The sequence below is a fragment of the Silurus aristotelis genome (assembly GCF_946808225.1).
Source record: "Silurus aristotelis genome assembly, chromosome: 16".
Lineage (NCBI taxonomy): Eukaryota > Metazoa > Chordata > Actinopteri > Siluriformes > Siluridae > Silurus > Silurus aristotelis.
Window position 1 is genome coordinate 17,464,663 of NC_139589.1, and position 25,898 is coordinate 17,490,560.

General features: G+C 39.9%; 1 protein-coding gene and 1 long non-coding RNA gene across 5 annotated transcripts in view; one reads left to right on the plus strand and one right to left on the minus strand.

Moving 5' to 3' along the window:
• shroom3 (shroom family member 3) overlaps positions 1-16,919 on the minus strand; it is a 95,331-nt gene extending 78,412 nt beyond the window's left edge. For 2 of the 4 annotated variants that reach the window (XM_083565327.1, XM_083565322.1), the window contains exon 1: positions 16,123-16,895. In XM_083565327.1, the coding sequence (XP_083421453.1) occupies positions 16,123-16,230 (108 nt within the window). In that variant the 5' untranslated portion in view covers positions 16,231-16,895. Of the gene's footprint in view, positions 1-16,122 lie in introns of all 4 variants that reach the window. The other 2 variants (XM_083565326.1, XM_083565325.1) reach the window with 2 other exon arrangements.
• LOC310739423 overlaps positions 1-25,898 on the plus strand; it is a 195,388-nt gene that overhangs the window by 134,030 nt on the left and 35,460 nt on the right. The gene's annotated exons all lie outside the window — the stretch shown is intronic.

The window sequence follows — 25,898 nt, forward strand, 5'->3', positions numbered from 1 at the left end:
GTCTCTCTTTCAACCTTTCAGGACTGTAGTCAAGAAATTGTAAGGTTCCAAATAAGTGGTTGTTTCCTTGTGGGAACAGTGTGTGCCCATCATTTCCTTTGTCACTCTGCCACCTAAAGAATACGTGGGCCATGTCTGGTTGCCTACAGACATTTGGATCAAGCCTTCTGGAATATGACCAGACACTTTATTTTTTATTATCACTCACCTAGGTTCCAATTCTCCTCAAACCTTGTTATTAGATCACCAATCATTGCCTTTGATCACTAGATCACTGGCCTCCAATATGACTACCCCACTGGCCAGTTGGCAAAGAAGGTTGTAAGAAATCTTTCAATTTCTTGTCACAGAGGACGTCATTAATCTCTAACTGTTGTAGACCCAGGACCCATTCGAAACTTTTACAAACATCATGCTGAACACCTAACCCTGAAACCCACAGGGTCATTCATCCAAAGCACAGGCAGTTCACAGACTGAGACAGGCATCCTGTGGTGTAAAGCATTTACTTCAATCTATTACTGAACTTGATATTGTAGACAGGATAATATTATTAAAACAGAATGATATATTCCTGTGTGTAAAGTATGCTGTTATTGATTAACTGCCATGTTTTTAGTGTCCTCAGCCAGCTTCTACTTTACACGAAACGAAGGGAAAGAAACACAAAGGTAAACATATCCGTGGTCAAAATCTTCAAACTTCTAAAGAGCCTTGCTTGCTAGCAACTGCATACTCCTTTGATAATTAAAAATTCCTTGCATGCCAGCATTTTCCTGTCTAATAAAGTTTATTTGTCCTCTGTTTTGTTTACTGATTCCCTTCCTACACAACTTTTCACAGATCGACTGTTTATCATTTTGAGAATTTCATAGGGATATTTATGATGTTTTTGAAAAACAACAAAATTAGTTTCTTTATCTATCTGTCTCCCTTTGATGACATTATACAGTAAACTGTGATTTTCTGCAATTTGCAATTTGTTTATCTCAATCACAGATTTTGTACATCGAAAAGAAGGCATCATATACAGTATCTCAAAAAAGTGATTACACCCCTCACATTTAAACATCTATTTTAGTATATATTCTCAAGGGACAATACTATAAAAATGTAACGGATATTTTTTAGAGTAGTCAATCTGAGTTTGTACAGTAGTGTAGATTTACTATCCTCTAAAAATAACTCAACATACAGCCATTATTTTCTAAATATCTGGCAACAAAAATGAGTACACCCTGTGATAACAGCTGTTCCTCGCTTAACTATGCAAAGCCACATTCCTATTCATCATGTAGCAGTTAGAATTTGGTGCTTTGAGTACAATTCTCTCTTACTGACCACTGGATGTTTAAAATGACACCTCATGGAAAAGAACTCTCTGAATATTTGAGAATTAGAGTTGCAGCTCTCCACAAAGATGGCCGAGGCTATAAGAAGATCAGAAACACCCTGAAACTGAGTTACAGTACAGTGGCCAGTGTCATACAGAGGTTTTTTAAGATGGGTTCCACTCGGAACAGGCTTCGCAAGGGTCAATCAAAGAAGTTGAGTCCTCGTGCTGTGTGTCAGATAAAGAAGCTGGCTTAAAAAAACAGACACATGACTGCTGCCAGCATTGCTTTAGAGGTTGCAAAAGCAGGAGGTCTGTTATCAGTGCTAATACCATACGCCGCACACTGCAGCAAGTCGGTTTGCATGGCCGTCATCTCAAAAGGAAGACTCTTCTGAAGCTGGCTCACAAGAAGCCCGCAAACAGTTTTCTGAAGACAACCTGTTCAAGAGCATGAATTACTGGAACCATGTCCAGTGGTCTTATGAGACTAAAATAAACTTGTTTGGCTCAGATGGTGTCCAGAATGTTTGATGACGCTCTGGTACCAAGACAATTGTGTCTTGCCTACAGTCGAGTATTGTGGTGGTAACATGATGGTCTGGGGTTGCATGAGTGCTGCTGGTACTGGGGAGCTTCGGTTCATTGAGGTAAACATGGATTCCAACATTCTGAAGCAGAACATGATGCCCTCCTTTCAAAAACTGTGCAGTTTTCCAACATAATAATATCCCCAAACACACAACTGCCTTGATAAGAGGCCGAGATTGGAGAGGCCGAGTATGTTTTAAGACCTGAACCATATTGAGCACCTGTGGGGCATATTTAAGAGGAAGGTGGAGAAACATCATGTGTCTATTTCCTGTCATTGCACGGCTATCGCACCACAGACGTGGGCTACTTGATGAAGATAACAATGAGCAAGGCAGAAGGCAACAAGACATCTGGGGTTAATGTGGATGAGACAGAGGAAGTCAGTGTGTTAACATGACTGAGAACAAACATTCCTGATCACCATCCTCTTTTGTCTGCTTGTGTTCTATCTGGTGGATTTTCCGCCTGGACACATTCATTAGGTAACACAATTTGAAATTCGTTTTGTATTAATATATTAATTAGAGCTGTCAAAATCAACATAAATTAACACAAATTTATTTTTACGCATTCATTTTATTAACGCACACATTTCGGACATTTGCCCATTCATAAAATCTTCAACGAGACACACGTTTATTCACTACCTCCTTTCTTGACTCGGAAAAAAAAAAAAAACTCCACCGAAAATTTATTTTCAATCAGTAAATATTAGTTTTACTGATGTGCCAAGTCTCATATCAGCACCAAAATCCGCCATGATGCACACATTTAACCCTCTGGGGTCAACAAACGGGCCGGCGCGTTTTGTGGATTTTTTGCTTATTTTTTGCCGAAACAAACACAAATTATTTTTTGATCCAGCAATACAGCAATACATATTTCGAATCTGTACAGGGTCTACTCTGTAATCTGTTTCTGTAATCTGTATACACTCATAATAACATAAAAACACTGTGCTTTTGTAAAATAAAGAAAACAGGCAGGGTGCGCTCTCTGCCGTCTCTGCTTCCGACATCTCTCTTTCCAGACACATAAATAAAACCACCTGAATCTTAGTGAATATTTGCCTCTCATAAATAATTTATATATTAATAGAAAGCTCAAAATGTCTACTTTAAAAAAAACAATATTCTCTAATTAAGTAAACCGTATGAAAGTTAGAAGAGTTTCTCCGTTTTAATCTCATTAACCGTCCATGTGGAAACATAGTAAAGGTTCTGTTTGTTGTCCTGATGATACGTAATTTAATATACCATAATTACTTTAAACCATTTATACAAATATTTTGTCTTCATGCTCTATGCTGAGTTTCATTTTACTAATAATAAACATTATTTATATATACATTTGCAGTAAGCATCCATATTTGTCCATGCTTATGTTGATTAGAGTATTAAAAACTTGAAAAGTATTCATTTAAGGTACATTTAGAACAGATAAAAATGCTGAGTTAACTCATGACAATCATGCCATTAATCACGATTAAATATTTTAAATTTGATTGACAGCCCTAATATTAATATGGTGTGTGTGTGTATATATACACTCGCAATCAGAAATATTCACCCCCTCACCTCAATAGACAATACAGTGATGTTGATGAAAGATAATGAAAATAAATGGAAAAAAAAAAATTTGTGAAAAAACAAACAATATTTATTGATACATATTTGAGTTATATTGACAACAGAAGTTGACTTAACTTTGAAGTTCAAATGAAAATTGTAAGTCTTGTAACACTTGACATGTGCAGTATTATTCAACCCCCAGCTTCAGTACCTTGTGGAGCGCCCTTTAGTTTTTATAACTTCTAACAAGTGTTTTCGATAAGTGCTGACAAGCTTCTTACACCTCTCGAGTGGAATCTTTGCAAAAGCCTCTAACTCAGTGATGTTTGACGGCTTCTGTGCTGCAACTGCCTTCTTCAAATCCCACCAAAGATTTTCAATTGGATTTAAATCTGGTGACTGAGAAGGCCACTCCAGGACACTCCAGCATCTTTTCCCCAACCAAGCTTTGGTTGATTTGGAGGTGTGCTTGGAATCATTGTCTTGCTAGAAGATCCAATGATCACCAAGGTTTAATTTGTCAACAGAAGGCATCACGTTCTTCTTCAAAATGACATGGTATTTCTGGGAATCCATGATGCCAGGTAAACAATCAAGATTGCCAGTTCCTGCCGCAGAAAAACAGCCCCACATCATTATTGACCCAACTCCGTGCTTGACCGTGGGGATGGTATTCTTCTGGTCATAAGCCTGACCTTTAGAACGCCAGACATACCACTGGTCCATATGTCCAAAAAGTTCCAGTTTGGTTTCATCAGTCCATAGAACTGTCTCTGAGAACTCTGTAGTTTTATCCTAATTCCTCCTGACATATTCTAGTCAACTCCTGATGTTCCTTGAGGTCAAGAGTGGAGTGCGTCTTGGGGTCCGGCCATGAAGTCCTTGATTATTCAGTGCATGTCTTATAGTTGCCACTGAAGCCCTGAACCTTCATCATGTCATCCTGTAGCTGTCTTGCAGTCAAAAGGGTTTTTTTCTTAGCTGTCCTGACTAAGTTGCTAAGGGCATTTGATGAAATTGTGAGCTTTCTTCCACAGCCAGGCAGGTTTGCAGCTGTTCCATAAGTTATGAACTTCCTTATAATGCTCCCAATGGTGTCTCTTGGAATGTTAAATCTTTTGGAAATCTTCTTTTACCCAAGGCCCTTCAGATGTGATGAAATAATCTCCTCTCTCAGCTTTTGTGGAAGCTCCTTTGTCTTTCCTATGATTGCAGCTCACCTTGATCACCTTCATGGTCGGGGTTTATATATGCATCACAGCTGAAGCAAATGAAGGATCACGGACACGGTTGTTTAGGTTTTTTCGCAGACTTTGAACTGTTGTGGGCCGCTCTGTGAGCGCACCACTGGATATAACCCTTTGCAGCAGGTATTTGTGTTGGCTCCGCCTTACTTGGGTTTTGTGTTTCGTGTTTTGATGATTAAAACTTTATTTGCTGCTACTTCGGCTTCCGCCTCCGTACCCGCATGACAGAATAAAGGACCCCCGAAAGGGACACAAAAGAAAAGGAGGAGGACTTTCCCAGAAAAATAAAATAAAATAAAAAAAATAAAGAAAATTTCTGGAAAAGGATTGTTCCAATAAATAAATAAATAAATAAATAAATAAAAAGTAAAGAGTAAAAGGAAAAGAACTGTGTTTTAAGCAGAAAAGGAAAAAGGAGGATGATCGGATTACTGCCATGGTCCCGGCGCGAACCGAATCTCGGAGGTCAGGTTCGCTCGGCAGTGACCAAGCGCCGGCCAAGCTCCGCCTCCGGGAAAACCCGGAGATTCGCAGCAGTTTCTCGGCCGTACTTGGCAGCACCACGCCCCCTTGATGACGGCCTGAAGTTCCCGGCTCACTTCTCCGGCAACAGGGCTGAGTGGGGAGTGTTTTATACTGTTCTTGCAACACTGTTCTTACGGAGTGTGGAGGGCTATATGGAGTCGTACCCGTCTCTCTACCCTTCGGAAAGAGCAAAGATCGCGTTCCATATCTCCCTACTGTCTGGAGAATCCCTCTCTCTGGCCAGTGGGTTGTGGGACGTGACTGGAGGCGAGATCTGCTCATGCGCCCGTTTCATCCGGCTTCTCACAAGGGAATTAGGGATGGTGACGGCAGATCTCCATCATCTCTCCCCCACTTCCGAGAGCACGGCTTCGCTCCCGAGCTTCCCGGAGAGGTCTGTTCTGCACCAGGGTTTCCATCCAAATCTCCAACCTGCTCCAGGCCCTCCAGGACGGCTCTGCTCCGCCCCAGATCCTCCAGGGGATCTCTAACGTGCTCCAGGCCCTCCAGGATGGCTCCGTTCTGCCCCAGGACCTCCAGGAGATCTTCACCCTGCTCCAGAACCTCCAGGAGGGTTCAGCTGCGATCCAGAGCAGCCCAGAGAGCACAGCTCCGCTCCAGGGCACCTAAGAGGTCACAGTTCCGCTTGCGAGAACCAATGGGTTCTCGCTTCAGCTCCGAGACTGCGAAAGGGACGTCAAACCACCGCCCCCGGCCTCCTCTGAAGGCGACGGCTCACCCCACAGTCTCCCTGAAGGCGACGGCGTGCCCCACAGGCTCTCAGAAGGCGAGGCTATGTCAAAGAACTCCTCTTCAGTCGGAGTCATGTCACAGAGCTCCACTCCAGGCGACGTCTCGCTTCTGAGCCCGTTCGACAGCGACGTCTCGTCCCAGGGTCACGCTGGAAGTGACATCAAGCCTCCAGGGGCATGTAAGGACGGCCAAGCAGTCTCAAGGCCCTCAGAGAGGGAAGACACCAGCCCAGGTCTGAAGGGAAACACCCTCGCATAGCTGGACCTCTCTGAGGAAAAGGCAGTGGATAAAGGCCCTGTGGAAAGCTCCATCGCCATCCTAGGACCGGCGGACAGCCACAGGCCCTTCCCAGAGCCACCTGATCGGGATGTCGCAGGCCCAGAGACCTCCAAGGGCAACCCCACAGACCCAGGTTGTGCCGAAGGCGACGTCTTGCTCCGGAGCTCCTCCGCAGGCGACGTCTCGCTCCTGAGCACCTACGAAGGCGACGTCTCGCTCCCGAGCTCCTCCGAGGGCGACGTATTTGTGGTATTTGTGTTGGCTCCGCCTTGCTTGGGTTTTGTGTTTCGTGTTTTGATTAATAAAACTTTATTTGCTGCTACTTCGGCTTCCGCCTCCATACCCGCATGACAATTATATAGGGGTTGAATAATTGTGACATGGCGATCTTAACAAAATATACTGTTACACACAAATACTACATCATACATTTTCTGTGTTTATTTTATGTATCACCAAAACTCATTAAGAAGCGTCCAAAGTAGAATCCTGCACTTTAAAAAGATTTTTAAAACATTTTTTTAAAATAACTGTTTAGGGGTTGAATATATTTGATTGCAAGTATATATATATATATATATATATATATATATATATATATATATATATATATATATATACATACATACACACACACAGACACACACACACACACACACAAAACATACACACGTACACAAAATTCATAGTTCGGTCTGTTTTTATTTTGTATTAATGCAGTTAATTATTATTAATATTTGTGATCATCAACATTTGAACAATTTACATTTTTTTTTATTAAATGCCTACTTGGTTAAATAATATATAAAATATTTTATAATATTTTCGTAAAATAGAATTATTGATTAAACTGAGAGATTAATTTTATTGACAAATTAAATTGATTAAATAAAAGGACATTTTTTTATAAAATATTTTAGATTTGTTAGACCCTTTTGGGTAATACAGATGTGTATGTTAGATGTGTGCTTTACATTTAATTATTTTTTATTAATTAACATTTAATACAATTTTCTAAAGATATTTTCACTTAACTAGTCTACTTATTTCAGCAGACTTTAATAAATATCTTCATTCCTTCTATCCATCTTTCATTCACTCCCTCGATATGTGGAATTGTCAGGATTTTTTTAAGAGAAATTCTTGAAGCTGGACATAAAACACTAAAGAATCAATAGTGCTAGTGTTAGCCGCTAACCAGGAAGCTAACGCTAGTGCAATAAATTCAAAATGGTTTTTTTTGGTCACAAACATAGTTATACGCAGGATACAACTCGAAGAAAAAAGTTGGAAAAAAAATTCTTGAATCATCACTTCCTGGTTAGCGGCTAACGCTAGCGCTATTGCTTCTTTAGTGTTTTTAATGTATGCGCAAAACAAATCTTATTTCCGGTAGGGCCTGACACTGCACTAACTGTAGTTTCTATTACTGCTTGAAGTGCGATGCTGAGACTAAACAAACTTGCAGTCCGCCACTTTATACGTCCATGAGGAAACCCAGATTTGAACAACTTCTTCTTCTTCTTCTTCTTTCGGCTGCTCCCATTAGCATTACCATTACCTGTGGGTCGCCACAGCGGATCATCCGTCTCCATACCACCCTGTCCTCTACATCTGCCTCTTTCACACCAACTACCTGCATGTCTTCCCTCACCACATCCATGAACCTCCTCCTTGGCCTTCCTCTTTTCCTCCTACCTGGTGGCTCCATCTTCAGCATTTTTCTACAAATATAATTCATGTCCCTCCTCTGCACATGTCCAAACCATCTCAATCTCGCCTCCCTCACCTTGTCACCAAAACATCCTACATGTGCTGTCCCTCTAATAAACTCATTTCTAATCTTGTCCATCCTCGTCACTCCCAACGAAAACCTTAACATCTTCAGCTCTGCTACCGCCAGCTCCACCTCCTGTCTTTTACTCAATGCCACTGTCTCTAAGCCATACAACATCGCAGGTCTCACCACAGTCCTATAAACTTTCCCTTTCATTCTTGCAGATACCCTACTATCACAAATCACTCCTGTCACTCTTCTCCACCCACTCCACCCTGCCTGCACTCTTTTCTTTACTTCTCTAACACACTCTCCATTACTTTGCACTGATGACCCCAGGTACCTGAACTCCTCCACCTTCTCCACCTCTTCTCCCTGCAACCGCATCACTCCACTGCCCTCCCTCTCATTCACACACATGTACTCTGTCTTACTCCTACTGACTTTCATTCCCCTTCTCTCCAGCGCATATCTCCACCTCTCCAGGCTCTTCTCAACCTGCTCTCTACTCTCACCACAAATCACAATATCATCTGCAAACATCATAGTCCAGGGAGACTCCTGTCTGACCTCGTCCGTCAACCTGTCCATCACCACTGCAAACAGGAAAGGGCTCAGGGCCGATCCTTGATGCAGTCCAACCTTCACCCTGAACCAGTCTGTCGTACCTACTGCACACTTCACTGCCGTCACACTGTCCTCATACATGTCCTGCACCACCCTCACATACTTCTCTGACACACCTGACTTCCTCATACAATACCACAACTCCTCTATCGGCACCCTGTCGTACGCTTTCTCTAAATCCACAAATAAACAATGCAATTCCTTCTGTCCTTCTCTATACTTCTCCATCAACATCCTCAAAGCAAATAAGGCATCTGTGGTGCTCTTCCTCGGCATGAAACCATACTGTTGCTCACAGATGGTCACCTCTTCTCTCAGCCTGGCTTCCACTACTCTTTCCCATAACTTCATGGTGTGACTGATCAACTTAATTCCCCTGTAGTTACTGCAGGTCTGCACATCTCCCTTATGCTTAAAGATCAGTACCAGCACACTCCTTCTCCATTCCTCAGGCATCCTCTCCCCTTCCAGAATCCTGTTAAACAATCTGGTTAAAAACTCCACTGCCATCTCACCTAAACATCTCCACGCTTCTACCGGTATGTCATCTGGTCCAACCGACTTTCCATTCTTCATCCTCTTAATCGCTGCTCTCACTTCCTCCTTACTAATCCTATCTACATCCTGCTTCACCAACTCCACATCCTCCAACCTTCTCTCTCTCTGATTTTCCTCATTCATCAGCTGCTCAAAATACTCCCTCCATCTTCTCAACACACTCTCCTCACTAGTCAACACATTTCCCTCTCCATCCTTTATTGCTCTAACTTGCAGTACATCCTTCCCAGCTCAATCCCTCTGCCTGGCCAATCGGTATAAATCCTTTTCTCCTTCCTTAGTGTCCAACCTCTTATACAGCTCCTCATATGCCTTTTCCTTGGCTTTCGCCACATCCCTTTTTACCTGCTGCCGCATCTCCTTGTACTCCTGCCTACTTTTCTCATCACTCTGTCGATCCCACTTCTGTTTTGCCAACCTCTTTCCCCTAATGCTCTCCTGCACTTCCTCATTCCACCACCATGTCTCCTTGTCTTGCTTTCTATTTCCAGATGTCACACCAAGTACTTTTCTAGCTGCCTCCCTCATCACTCCTGCAGTAGTTGCCCAATCATCCGGCACCTCTTCACCACCACCAAGCCCCTGTCTGACCTCTTCCCTGAACCTCACACTACACTCTTCCTCCTTCAGTTTCCACCATCTTATTCTTCTTTCAATCCTTACTTTCCTCCTCTTCTTCTTCCCCTCCAAAACCATCCTACAGACCACCATCCGATGTTGTCTAGCTACACTGTCCCCCGCCAACACCTTACAGTCTCCAATCTCCTTCAAGTTGCATCTCCTACACAGAACATAATCCACCTGTGTGCACCTCCCTCCACTCTTATATGTCACCCTATGATCCTCCTTCTTCTTAAAATACGTGTTCACCACTGCCATTTCCATCCTTTTAGCAAAATCTACCACCATCTGCCCTTCCACATTCCTCTCCTTAAAACCATACCTACCCATCACCTCCTCATCACCTCTGTTCCCTTAACCTACATGCCCATTAAAGTCTGCCCCAATCACCAATCGTTCTTTCCTAGGTACACCATCTACCACTTCATCTAATTCACTCCAGAATCGTTCCTTCTCCTCCATCTCACAGCCAACTTGTGGAGCATAGGCACTGATGACATTTATCATCATCCCTTCAACTTCCACCTTCACAATCATCACCCTATCAGAAACTCTCTTCACCTCCACTACACTCTTACTGTACTCTTCCTTCAGAATCACCCCTACACCATTTCTCTTTCCATCCACACCATGATAAAACAGTTTAAACCCACCTCCAATGTTCCTGGCCTTACTCCCTTTCCACTTGGTCTCCTGAACACACAGCATATCTACCTTTCTCCTCTCCATCATATCAGCTATCTCTCTCCCTTTACCCGTCATAGTACCAACATTTAAAGTACCAACCCGAACCTCCACTCTCCTGCACTGCTACTTTCCCTGCCGTCTCTGTAGACGTCTTCCTCCTCTCCTTCTCCTCCTTCGGCAACCAATTTCCACCGGTACCCTGTCGGCTAACGATACCTGTGGCGGTCATTGTTAACCCGGGCCTCGACCGATCCAGTATGAAATTCTCATTTGTGATCCGCATATTTGATTTGGCACATGTTTTACGCTGGATGCCCATTTACCCAGGCTTGGGACCGGCACTAAGAGTGCACTGGCTTGTTCCCCCCTAATGGCTAAGTTAAACCCAGATTTGAACTTAAAACGTAAAATGGATTGCATTGTTAACGGAACCGAAAGCCCTGTACAGGAAAATATTAATACAAGTACGTGTATCGTTAGACCCATAAATATAAATATATATATATATATATATATATATATATATATATATATATATATATATATATATATATATATATATATATATATTTACACACTATCACCTTCAAAATAGTCCCCTTTGCACAGCAATACAGGGCTCCCAGCATTACAACCACTTCTGGAATATGTCCTGTAAGTCTTCTTTACGAAGCATCTCAAGCTTCGAAGCATTCTGCAATTCAAGCTGGATCTCTGCAATGATGTCAAAAATGTGACCTTTGGGCAGAATCTTCATCTTCGGAAGAGGGCGAAGTCTACAGGAGCCAAATCTAGTGAGTAGAGTGAGTGTGGAAGTATGATCATGTTTATCATTGTTCTCCAACGATTATCATGCATAAGTTGCAGAATAGTTGTGGTGGCAGACGTGGTGACAGGCATGGTCAGAATAGCACTAGTGAGCACCATTAGTCTCTAAACTTTTTCGATACCACCTCATAAAACACTGTTCACACACTTATAAGGAGACTATACTCTGAATAGTCACTGACAAACTGACTATTTAATTTTTTTTATATGACCGTAATCAAATATGTTGATAACAGGAAGAATGTTAAATCATCTTTTCCTCTCCTCCTCTCTTAGGAAGTAAATCAAGAGGGAGGCTGCTTTTGTGCCTTTTGAGGATGGTGCTGACATCTAAACACACAGCCAGCACTGATTAGAGTGTGAAGCAGTGAAAGAATCCACATGGTGACATTTCCATCAGCACACAGCAAGCCTTTCACCTCCTTAACTTCTCTCACTTTCTCTCATGCTGTCAGTCTTATCCTCCCACCTCTAAAGCTTCAGAAGTTTTCTTTTTTACCCATTTTCTCTGTCTCGCCATTTTTCAGTAAAAAAAACAAAAATATATTATACATAATAAAATATTCACTTACAGTTTTACAGTGTTAAAGATGTCTCATTGTACTTTCCTAACTCTTCTAAAATAAATCTTTGCCTTTTTAAGCTCAGCCACTTCATCCTGCTGCTGCTGCTGCTGCTGCTGCTGCTTATCTCCTCTGTCGCTCATCCCCTCAAGGGTCACAGAGTGGGTGTGTGCATGTGTGTGTGCGTATTTGTGGTACTGGGGGGTTGCGCTGCTATTGTTTCAGTTTTGTTCACCCATTCAGCCCTACAAACAGCACAAAAGCCCAGCCATCCAGCAAGACATCAAAGCCACAAACACCACACTGAATTCAGACCTTGTTCTACTGCTACACCAGCATTAAAGCTACACTAAACACTAGACCCAAATGACGCTCTATCAACAACTGATTTACGCTTCGGAGCACAGAACTGGGTTACGCCGTTAGAATGTCATCCACATTGTCATATACAATGTAGAAAAAGGTCAAGTTATCAGCACCTAAGTGCCAAATATATACTTACGGTCTTTTACTGGCATAAATACACCATTCGTGGGACGCCAGTGCATTAAAGAACATTAAAGACATCCAAGCTCATGAATATTCCAAAAACGGTCTGGGGTTCAAGCCCCGGTATCGCCAAGCTGCCACTCTTGGGCCCTTGAGCAAGGCCTTTAACCCTCTATGCTCCGGGGGTCCCTTACGAGGGAAATATCAAGGTCCGTGACGTCGGGAGTGACATGGGGCCGCCTTCCCGTGGGCTCACCACCTGCAGGAGGGACCGTAAGGGACGGTGCTGTGAGGATTGGGCAGCAGTCGAAGGCGGGGGCCTGCTTAGACTGCTGCCCCCGCAATCCGAATTACGGATAAGCGGGAGAAAATGAATGAATGATGAATGAATGATTTAACAAAATGTTTGTGATTTACAAAAACCCTGTATTACCTTCATGATTTGCTTATATTTTGTCTATATTTTCTGATCTATTTAAATTTATTCTAATAGAACAGATACTCTATTAGAAATTATATTATCAAATACAATTCATAATGCTGGTCATTATGTGCAGAATGTTCAGAAATAGTTGGGTCGTTCAACATTTTATGCGAGAGTTTAAAGCATGGTGATGGTAATTAATAAATTTTAAAAAATTTAGTAATGCATTAAAATTGTTTCTATGAAAATATTTGATTTAAATGCATATAATTTTCTCCTTTATAAATTTTGACATTCAGATTTTTCTTTCACAATTGTCATAAACTATAACAACGAGAGAATGAATGAATAAATGACATCGTTTTCAGTAACGTTGGACGATTTTGCAGAACTGTCTATAATAAGAAATAGCTGTCCAATGTCATTGCATGTCATTTAGATTTGTTTTCGAAAAGTACATTTTGTACTTCTGTCAAAAAAAATTAATAAAAAAGCTTAAACAAAATATAATTCCAACCAGTATATTAACACTTACCAAATTAGTTGAATTCAACATTTCTTTTTTGCTCCACTGTTAATTCTATGTAAGGACCTGTCTGATGATGTGGTTTCGACTGTGCACACCCTTCCATAACGATGTAGATATATTAAGCATTACTCATGCATTATATTCTACAGAGCATCAGATATCAAGATCATCAACTACATCCCTGGACCCAACCTGCTCTGTGTAAACAGTTCAGGCTGCTGCTGGTCTTGTAATGGTCTGGGAAATAGTGTTCGGAATTTTTTTCCCGCCTATTCTGCACATTGATACGAACTACGCCATGCGATGAAGTCATCTCAAACCGTTTTCATGAACTTGACAATGAGTTCAGTGGGATCTCTGGTCAGCATATCTGAACTGAGTTCGGCTCCTTTGGGATGTGGTTGACAGCATAAATGTGCATGTGACAAGTGTGTAGCAATGATGCTCATATTGATGAGAAATCTGTGCTATAAAGACATCAAATACCAAACTGGTTCATAAAGTGGCATTTTCATGTATAGTTTTTGGCTTTATTTTTTTATTGAATTGTCTAATAGTGGCTATTTTTGTTAACGGAAAAAATTAATTAAGATTTTGGCATTATAACGCTCTTATTCAATGACATTGTATCAGTATGTAGTCATATGTCTGAGTCATCAGTGCACAGATTTACTTCAGCTCAGGTTCACATGCTTTTGTTGTATCTGTCACAAAGCAATGCGATATGAAAGGCAAAGATCAGAGATGAATAAAGACAAAGGACAAGCATGGAAAACAAAACAGAGATTTGAGATGCTTCCTAACTCTTCTCTTCCTCTCTTGTTCTTATCCCTCTGAATCGTTTAATTTCTGTCACGTATAGGTCGAGCACCAAATTCTTTCATGAACAGGTATGCATGTCTTGCGCTGATCACACACATATTACACGCTTAGACAAATTGAAAAATAAAAATACAAACATATAAACACTTTTCGCAGATGTCACAGGGCTTGCAAGAGGACGTGCCTCTTATCTTCCTAATCGATTAATGGAACTATTTTCAATTGTACATTACATTTATTTGTTTGGTTTGAAAATGGAAAACATTTTTTTTAACATAAGCCACTGTAATATTAAGCGAGTTTCATGAATGTTAGCATTCATGCTTTGTTACATAAATTTAGGGGCCACACCAGGAATCTGACCTTGTACTCCTTAATTAGTATCTAGTGATTTTGAGCCCTTGACTCATTACAGGAAAAATTCCAGCAGTTTCCTACATATATTGTTTTGCAATCGCTTTTGTTTTCTGCCTGGAAAGTAAGAAGGAATTCTAGATAACAATGACGTCTCATAGGGTAGAAAACAAATACTTCAAAATCCTTGTTCACCAATGAAAGTACAGTATACTGTGCCGGAAAACTGTTCTAAGAAAACCTGATGCTGTAGAAAACCTTTAAAAACTTCTGATTAATTAGACCTGGGAATTCAACAGCACTGTCGGATAGAAATATATATATATATATATATATATATATATATATATATATATATATATATATTCATTCTACTTGTGATTGTGTGGATTTCCTGTGGGATTTCCAGTTTCCTCCTACTAGTCAAAAACATGTGGGTAAGCTACAATCTCTCCCTCCCTCTCTGTTATGCTCCTACGGTACCTATGATTCTGTCCCTTTTTTCTTTTTCCTAGTCTACCTGATTCATCCTGACCCCCTACCCCTGGATGGTGTTTTCCTGAATTGGAGACCAGTCTGTGCAACTGAGGATGGTTCCACACGAACAGCCTAAACAGCCATTGAGTTACTGAGCAACTCAAGAACGATGAGGATGGATATAAACTGTAATTAGCATCAACCGTCTACTACAATGGTTTCGAACTGCAATCTGCATGAAGAGTTCTGCATTTAAGTGTCCATCAGTGAACAGTTCATTGAACAGCACACCTCAATAATGATGGAACTATAATGAATGGTCATTGGGTGTCATCTAGATGGGGATGAGCCTGATTGAGCCGGGTTCCTCTTAAAGTTTCTCCTCTGATGCATTCTCTCTGAGTTTTTCCACGTCACTGTCACCACTGGCTTGTTCATTAGAGATAAACTTATAGGCATATAATATATATATTACATATGCCTATAATATGCCGATACATATGCCTATACATCATCTTTGGGACAATATCCATTGTTAAAAGTGCTACACAAATTTAAAATTAAAATAAACTGGAGGTGTTCCAGAGAGTGTGAACAAGTGTATGAGTGTGTAAATGATGCACTGTGATGGACAGGTGGAAACTCACCCTCCTTATGGTCTTACTGCTGGGATGCTCAATAGAAGGCAGTTAGTGAGCATGTCAAACATGTAGGAACTGTAGGTGTTTTTACATTAAGTGATCCAGAGTCCTGTTCCTGCTGAAATGTGTTTTGGAGTATAAGAAAGGTGTACTCTATCTACATTTCCTGCTTAACAGCAATCCCATTGATATTTTCAGCATATAAGCTCCAAAATCCGGCTTCTTTTTACCCGAATTTTGTCGCGATCTGACGTCACTGGACACCACGCGTTCGGGTCACCATAGCGACGAGTGACCAGAGAGGGGGGGAAAAGAAGATGAATGGTTTTTGAAACACTGATCCCGGGTGAAAAGAACTATCGTGGTGTTGTTGCCTTTTTTTTTTTAACCCGATAACCACTATAACCAGCCGCACATACGTACCTTCGAGATGATTAACGGTTCGCCGTGTTCAAGGCCGCCTTTGAGCGTGAAGCCCCACGGAGCTCCGCCGAGCAAGCAAGCCTCAACAAACACCGAGTTTCCGTCCATAGTTTCACTCTCCCGAGGTCTACTGCGCTAACTCGGTTCGGCGAAAAAGCTCTCGCAGGAAAGGAAGGATGTCCCGCGACCTGCTCTGTGCTTTTCTTTCCTCTTTACAAACTGAATATGTAAAACCAGCAGCGTTCACTTCCGTCGCTTCAGTCATTTCTCCACGTTCGAGTCCTGAAGCGAGACTGAACCCAAGAGCATTTCTACAGGCAATTAAAAACGATATATATATTAATATATTCCACAAGCCGCAAAGAAAAAAGAAAAAATAGGGCTAAATTTTAAAAGAAGTAAAAAAAAAAATCTAGCTTGTTTGTCAGCCCTTTTCCCAGTTCGGACATTTTGATTTTAACATTACAATAGAATTTGCCACGATCCAGCGCGCGCACAGAAAAGGCGAGCGCGCTCCCCGCCGTCGATCTCACCGAAACGTGCTGTCAGAAACTTTCAGTCGCGCGAAACCATCCAAATCCACAAACAGGACACGACCCCCGGCTGGTGGTCCCACACACCACCTGAAACCAGTCGGAACTCAGATTTCCCGCACTACATTCAACTCCAGCTTCGTTGTTTCGAGGAGTTTCTGTTCCTCGGACGGATGGATGAGGGAACCCTCACGAGCTCGCTCCCCTCTCTTCCCCCTCTCTCACCGCCCAACTACAGAAACTCATCAGAAAGGTGGCTGAGAATGCGCATGCGCGCACAAGGGCTGCCTCGGTCCATAAACTTGTTTTTTTTTTTTTTGCACCATTGACCAAACCAGTTTCACGCAAGACCAGTTTTTTTAAGGTTCTGGGTTGCTCAACAGATGGTTGGTGGTTCAAGCACTGCCAAGCTGGGACCGTTTGGCCCTTGAGCAAGGCTCTCAACCCTTTATTCTCCAAGGGGCCCTGTATCACTGCTGTATTATATATGTGATCAATAAAAAGTATCCCTTTTTCCATCTTTTTCTATATCATATTACTATTTTACATATTATATGATTAACATTTTAATTATGGCATATCTAAAGAAAATGTAACCTAACTCACGGTAATGCAGAATCAATTGGTCTTAAGTTATTGATGCAAAGAAAAAAACTATGACTGAAACAAGAGCAGGAAATTGGCATAGGGGAAAATGGTCAGACCACAAAAGTCAATGAAATGGAAATAAAATAAACATTACAAATCAGGTACAGGTCCACAACCTGGTGAATGGGGACCCCATGCCCAACTACATAAACATAATCATGAGGCAGGTGGACTAAGAGTAGATGAATAGTTGACCAATTTCCTCTTCCGAATCTGTGATTACAGTGTGCAGAGGCTCATTAAAACTGGAGAGTTAAAGAAGACCTGTTGGAAGTTTTTTGTCACCCTAGACTTTCAGCATGATTTTTTTTAGACACATGCTATGAATATGACAAAATGTCAAAACATAAAATGTTAATATGCAAATTAGGCAGCTTTTTTTACTGTTGATTTTGTGAAACTGCACCACATAGAGCTTGCATTTTAAGTTCCCTCTATACACATGCACTGAATGGGAGTCAGTAGAGCAAAAAGTGAAGAGTGACCTGAAAACTGTAGGTGGCCATTCTCCAACGTCTCAAATCAACAAGCTGCTTCTGCCATAGAACTGCCACTCATTAAATGTTTTTTGTTTGTTGCGTCATTCTGTATAAACTGTGTGAAGTCCCATCAGCAGTTGCTGGAAAACTCAATAACCAATCCATCTAGCACTAACAAGCATGCCATGGTCAAAGTTACAGAGATCATATTTTTTTTCCAGAGACAAAAAAATAAGGTCATATTTTTTTCTTTATAATGGAATCTCTTGACTTTTATCTGCATGATTTAATCCACCCCAGTGATATCCACTGCAAGCCCAGAGAATTCAGGAACAATACTTTAAAAAACTTTTTTGCAGGTTGAAATGAACATGACCATGCTCATGAAGTCATTGTATTAAGCTGTCCAATGTGTACATTAATGTTGTGGAAAGTTTTCAAGAATTGTACATTTCTGCTATGACTCACATCTCAGCAACTATTTAAAGCAATTATTTCATCGGACTTTCTCCTTATTTTCTCTGAAAATTAGTTTTAAAATTGTAGCTTGTCATACAAAATCTTCTGTCCTAAAGACTGTCACTGACACTGAAACTGGATATTTCTTTTAAAAATGTTTAATTAATGTCTCCCTATAGAAAGCTTTCATCAGTTTACAAATAATTTTTAGTTTAGTTTTTTACAGCAAATGATCATTGCAAAAATGTTTACAGTCTTAAAATACTGTGAGATTAATGGATTTATGAAGCTTAAATATATGTGTGTAACATACACGCACTTAAAAATGCATAAACAAATTACAACATGTAACATTACATACACATTAAGTTTTAGTACTTGATTCACATGAAGCCAAAGGAAATGAGCTCATGTCTTTTTTCCAGTTTATATGGCAGGGCTGATTGTTATGTCTCACACACAAACACAGCTAACATCTTCACAAGGACAGTTTAACTGATGATGATGCTCAAGCCAAACATTCATAGCGCATTCCATTTTTATTGACTAGACAAATTTGAAGGTCCATTCGTGACTTTTTCCGAATAACACAAAAACCAGCAGATCTGAATCTTTTACTTTGACATATTAAAAACAGGGGGGGAAAAAAATCACCATATATTAATTCACATACAATCTAGTGTAGTCAGAGAGATCTCTAAACAGTAGCCCACAGTGCACAACATAAGTTATGCATCAAAAAATTGCATCCACTTCTGCTTTAAGGCATAAGCGAATATTAACTATGGGCTTGAATTCAACATACTGTATCTCATAGGTCTTGGCATACATTGTCTTTATCTTCAATTTTCTCCCGAACTGCCGCTTCAACACCTACCAGTCAGCAGGTCCCTATTATACTAGAGCTGACAAAATGAAGGATGAAGGTTCCCATGATCTCACATGAAGTTTATTTCATTACTGTAAACTGATTTGAATATTTCTAACACTTGAATGGAATTTTGTGAGAAATGAGTGACATGGTCCAGTTTTGTAAAACATTTGTTCCTACTGACTAATGTAACAATAATTTCCAAAAAGGTCCAGTAGGTAAAGATCTAGAGTATGGCCCACACTATAGTCCAAATCAATATTGTTTTACAGAAGTATCAAATAGCTCACAACATTGCCCAAGATATTAGCTGCAAGATATTCATTTCTCTTGCCAGTGACTGCAAACGAGGTCTTCTGTTTTGGGACATTGTACTAAGTAGTGCTGTTTTTCCTTTCATTGTCTTTTGGCGCAAGCAGATAAAAATGAATGTGGAGTGGTAGCTCAGTGGTTAAGATGCTGGACTTCTGATCAGAAGGTCATGGAATCAAATCCCAGCAACAAGATGCCAGTGGTGGGCCCTTGAGCAAGTCCCTTAAATCTTTTCTGCTCAGTTATATAAAGAGATCACAGAAAGTTGCAGTTGTCTGGCATCTGCCAAATGCCAGAAATAAACAGTGATCTGGAAAGTATTAGTAGTATATCAGTTTCAGATCTCTCCAAAGATGTTCAGTTGGGTTCAAGTCTGGGCTCTGGCTGGGTCACTCAAGAACATTCACAGCGTTGTCCTGTAGTCACTCCTTTGTTATCTTGGTTGTGTGCTTAGGGTCATTGTTCTGTTGGAAGATGAACTGTAACCCAGTCTGAGGTCCAGATTGCTAAAGTTTGATGGAAGAGGATAAAGATTCATTTAATACTAAAGCAGTTTCTTAAAAATTGCAAATGGCAAAACAAGAGCAAAACAATTTTTTTATCGTTTGATCATCATTATAAACTTACAACACTACCCCTAAATAAATAAATAATAGTCAAGTATTAATGATAGATCATTTAGGTACACTTTTAGCCTGTATTTTATATCGAATTAATCATTTTAATTGCAACATATTTAAATTGTTTAAAAAAGGGTGTACTACTATAAATATTTAAGTCAATTCTACTACTTTCTGTAGATATATTTAAATGTGTGAATAACTTCAAGTTTAATTGATTTAAAATTTATATATTTTTTATAGTGACCATGCCCCCAACCACCCCCACACTGGTCAGCCTTTTCAAAGTAAGGCAACACTGTTTTTGGTAAGTAGTAAGATTATAAATGTTTAAGTCAGTTCTTGTCTATTTTGTTTTTTGTTTATTTTGTTTAATGTTTATCTTGTTTGTGAGTAGTGAAAAACATTTTAATGTTTTAAGTTGTGTATCATTATTTTTGCAGACATAGTTTGTTATGAGACCATTTGTTAATTTGGTTTATTCTCTTTTTCTTCAAAAAAAGATGTTTGTAAATGTTAAAAAATAATTTTTTAAAGAATTTAAGACATTTCATCAGTTAACCTGCAAGATTTTGACCTCCCATGCAGCTATCAATCGCACGTGAGGAGAGTTCCGTAGCCTTTAAGTTATCTATTTTTTGTTCTCGTTTTTTCCCCATTAAGTGACTAATTGCGAGCATAGAAAACGTTATAAAGGTGTACATTTTGGTTAAAAAAAACAGCATTAAATAACTGTAGCATGATAACGTCATCTTGTCAATCGGCTTCTTTCTTTGTGAGGATGTCATTGACATGGGCTCGTATAAACAAATTCCAGTAGGAATCTTCTGTTTTGACCCAGAAAGTCCACAACTAAACCTTTTCTGACTGAGCATCATTTTGGAAGGGAATTCAGTGTTGGAACTGAACAACCTGCATCTGTTTTTCTCTGTTATGCCCTGCAATAGAACTTTTCTTTCATTTTGTCCAGCAGATAGTTATTGTTCTTGAAACGGTTGATTCTTCTTTTTAAAAGGTGTGAAAAACATTGGCAAACCTTTTAAAAACTTGTTTCTTCACTTGTTTGTATTTTGAAATGAAAAGTTAAGTAGAATGAAAGGAAAAAATGTTCTTTGTTGTTTGCTTGCTTTTGTATATAATTTAATGTAAGTCAAAAGTTAAGTGGAGTAATATGACAGAACAAGATACAACTGAAAATAATTGTTAGAACAACTACAGTGCATTGCAAAAGTATTTATACCTCTTGAATATTTCTACATTTTATCACATTATAGCCACAAATGTAAATGTATTTTATTGGGATTCTACATGATAGACCACCACAAAGTATCGAATAATTGTGAACTAGAAGGAAAATGATACATGGTGTTATAGAGTTTTTACAAATAAAAATCTGAAAATTGTGATGTGCATAAAGTATGTATTCAACCCCCTTTTCTCTGATACACCTAAATAAAATCCAGTGCAAACAACTGCCTTTAGAAGTTACCTAATTAGTAATTAGATTCTACCTGTGTTTACTTCCCAGTATAATTACAGATGTTCTGTGAAGGCCTCAGAGGTTTGTTAGAGAGCATTAATGAGCAAACTGCATCATGAAGACTAACATACCAGACAGGTCAGGGATCAAGTTGTGGAAAAGTTTAAAGCAGACTTATCAAACATATCACAAGCTTGAAACATCTCACTGAGCACTGGTTAATCCATCATCCGAAAATAGAAAGAGTATGGCACAACTGCTAACCTATCAAGACATGGCCGTCCACATAAACTGACAGTCCAGGCAAGGAGAGCATTGACCCAAGAAGCAGATAGAAGGCCCATAGTAACTCTGGAGGAGCTGCAGAGATCCACAGCTCAGGTGAGAGTCTATCCACTATTAGTGGAAGAGTGGCAAGAAGAAAGCCATTGTTCACAAAAAAGAATAGAAAGTCCTGTTTGCAGTTTGCCACAAGCCATGTAGATGACACCGCAATTATGTGGAAGAAGGCGCTGTGGTCAGATAAAACCAAAATGTAACTTTTTGGCCTACATGCAAAATGCTGTGTGGCAGTGCACTGCACATCAGCCTGAACACACCACCCCCACCATAAAACATGGTGGTGGCAGCATCATGCTGTGGGGATGCTTTTCTTCAGCAGGGACAGGGAAGCTGGTCAGAGTTGATGGGAAGATGGATGGAGCTTAATACAGGGCAATCCTAGAAAAAAACCTATTAGAGGCTGCAAAAGACTTGAGACTGAGGCGGAGGTTCAGCTTCCAGCAGGACAATGATTCCATCAGCTACAATGGAATTGTTGAGATCAAAGAATATTCATATGTTAGAATGGCCCAGTCAATGTCCAGACCTTAATCCTATTAAGAATCTTTGGCAAGACTTGAAAATTGCTGTTAAAAGAGCTTCTCCATCCAATCTGATTCATCTAGAACTGTTTTGTAAAGAAGAATGGGCAAAAATTACAGTCTCTAGATGTGCAAACTGGTAGAGACATACCCAAAAAGGCTTTCGGCTGTAAATGCATCGAAAGGTGGTTTGACAAAGTATTGATTTAAAGGATGAATACATATGCATGCCACACTTTTCAGATTTTTATTTGTAAAAAATCTTTAACACCATGTATCATTTTCCTTGCACTTCACAATTATGCGCTACTTTATGTTTGTCTATCACATAGAATCCCAATAAAATACATTCAAGTTTGTGGTTATAACGTGACAAAATGTAGAAAAACTCAATGGGTATGAGTACTTTTGCAATGCAATGTAGCTTGTGAACTGTATTTAAAATTAAAAGCCATTATATGGCCTTTGTGTTCCCTTTTTATGTGAAGCAAATCCAGTTATGTGGTACTGTGTGTACTTTTTAAAATATTTGCTAGTTCAAATGTCCAGTCCTGATGGCAGAGATGACCAAGGTTTATACAATAAAAACTGGAACAAGAGGTTTCAAGACTCATGAAAAATGAAATCCCTAATAGTGATTTCACCTGGCTATTGGGGTCCATAGTATGGCTGTCATTCTTTTAGTCAGCACTGTCAGCACCTTGTACACAACAACTCCATTAGCAAGAGTAAACCCATGTGGCATCAAGATTTACTTTAGCTGTAGCAAAAGTGGACTTGGACATGGACCAATGAGAGCCAGCCATTCAAGCCACAAGTCGAACTTTAATTAATCACTTTACTGCTCAATGCAGCTAAAAGCAGAGAGAAAATTTAGGCTAGTTGTATGAGCCTTTTGCTCATACATAGAGAAGTAACCATGATTTCTTGAGCTATAATAAGAAAATCTTTCAGCTCAAATGGTATGACAAGCATCCAGTTCATGCAGTGCTTTCTAACTTCGTTCGTTTTGGGAAAAGTTGGACATAAAGGAGTGCAATTACGTTACAATCAGTCATCCTGAAGTGATGAGGAAGTATCCTAGAAACCATGAGAGATGAAGTTGTCCAGGGCTAATTGATAACCCCGAACAGAATTTCTGAACAAAAATACTTTTGATGAGGCAGTGGTAAACAGCTGGATTAAATACAGAAAGAATGCTGGGAATGCCCAGTGGGATCTCGGACCTTCTCTACTTAAAAAAAAATTGTAAACCGAGCAAACTTCTGAAATCCCAAAAACAGTTAGCTAAATTTGCTTAACAGCTAACATTCTTTCCTTTATTTAATGTTGATAATTTGGCAGTGTTTATTTCAGCATTTAGTGCTATGTAAGCGATAATACTTGCAACTAATGAAGTCTTTAATGACCGAAGATTCTGAGTAGTATGGGCTAGTTGAATTAGTTACTTCATGTTCATGAAGTTATTATAAAAGAATAAAATTAGAAAAATGAGTTGTTAATTGAAAACATATGAAAAGTAATTAGTTAAATAATTATTTTCACAAACTGATGTATTGACACTTAAATTTTCTTGGACATTTACTTTTGTTCAAGAATATTATAAACACAGTAACTGCAGTAAATGTACTCAATCGATGTTCCTCTTCTCCCACTGGCTCTCCCCTGAAGATTCTAAACATAAGTAGCTAGTACTATTATAATAATATGATACTTTCAGGTTAAATACAATTTTTACTACTTTTACTCTAATTAATCAAGCAACCAGTTGAACGGTGAACATTCAATGACCAACCTTGATTTGAAATGCAAAGATATGATTCTTTCTCTTTTGTGCAAACCTCGGCATGAGATGGGAGGTGTGAGAACATTTCTGTAACAGTTTTGGTTTCATGACAACCAAAACCTGTGTTTGTTGAGTGGGGGAATAATGCTGAAATCACCAAGAGTAACATTATCTTTCATGTTAAACTATACTTGAGCACAGCCTTTAATGATACCTCTCAGGTAGCCTACAACTAAAACATACGTAAATGCAGCCTCTGATGATAGCTCTGATAGTAAAGCACACCCAGCCTCTACTACTACTTTTACACAGTTTCTGCTGGTTTAGAAATATAATATATATTTATATTATTATATATACATTAAAATTTTTGCAATGTACATTGTATTTAACTTGCTGTAAATGAACAATTTACATGGATTTTATATTTGGAACTAAAAACAGCAAACGGCACCATTAGTGGTCAGAAGAAAAGCACACTGATGAAGTAGAGTCTAAAGCTTCTGCGAGTTCTTTCCTGTCCAAGCTGTACAGGATGTCTGAAAAGTAAGGACCCAGTAGGTGAAAGAATGCTATGTATATTCATTCATATGCTGTATACATTTTGTCAGCCGTTGTTTAGTGAATTTGGTTTAACTTATTCAGCTCAAGTACAGAGAGGAAAATAAGTATTTGAACACCCTGCTACTTTGCAAGTTCTCCCACTTAGAAATCATGGAGGGGTCTGAAATTGTCATCATAGGTGCATGTCCACTGTGAGAGACATAATCTAAAAAAAAAAATCCAGAAATCACAATGTATGATTTCTTAACTATTTATTTGTAATATACAGCTGCAAATAAGTATTTGAACACCTGAGAAAGTCAATGTTAATATTTGGTACAGTAGCCTTTGTTTGCAATTACAGAGGTCAAACGTTTCCTGTAGTTTTTCACCAGGTTTGCACACACTGCAGGAGGGATTTTGGCCCACTCCTCCACACAGATCTTCTCTAGATCAGTCAGGTTTTTGGCCTGTCGCTGAGAAACACGGAGTTTGAGCTCCCTCCAAAGATTCTCTATTGGGCTTAGGTCTGGAGACTGGCTAGGCCATGCCAGAACCTTGATATGCTTCTTACAGAGGCACTCCTTGGTTATCCTGGCTGTGTGCTTCAGGTCATTGTCATGTTGGAAGACCGAGCCTCGACCCATCTTCAATGCTCTAACTGAGGGAAGGAGGTTGTTCCCCAAAATCTCGTGATACATGACCCCGGTCTTCCTCTCCTTAATACAGTGCAGTCGCCCTGTGCCATGTGCAGAAGAACACCCCCAAAGCATGATGCTACCACCCCCATGCTTCACAGTAGGGATGGTGTTCTTGGGATGGTACTCATCATTCTTCTTCCTCCAAACACGTTTAGTGGAATTATGACCCAAAAGTTCTATTTTGGTCTCATCTGACCACATGACTTTCTCTCATGACTCCTCTGGATCATCCAAATGGTCATTGGCAAACTTAAGACGTGCCTGGACATGTGCTGGTTTAAGCAGGGGAACCTTCCGTGCCATGCATGATTTCAAACCATGACTTCTTAGTGTATTACCAACAGTAACCTTGGAAACGGTGGTCCCAGCTCTTTTCAGGTCATTGACCAGCTCCTCCCGTGTATTTCTGGGCTGATTTCTCACCTTCATTAGGATCATTGAGACCCCACGAGGTGAGATCTTGCATGGAGCCCCAGTCCGA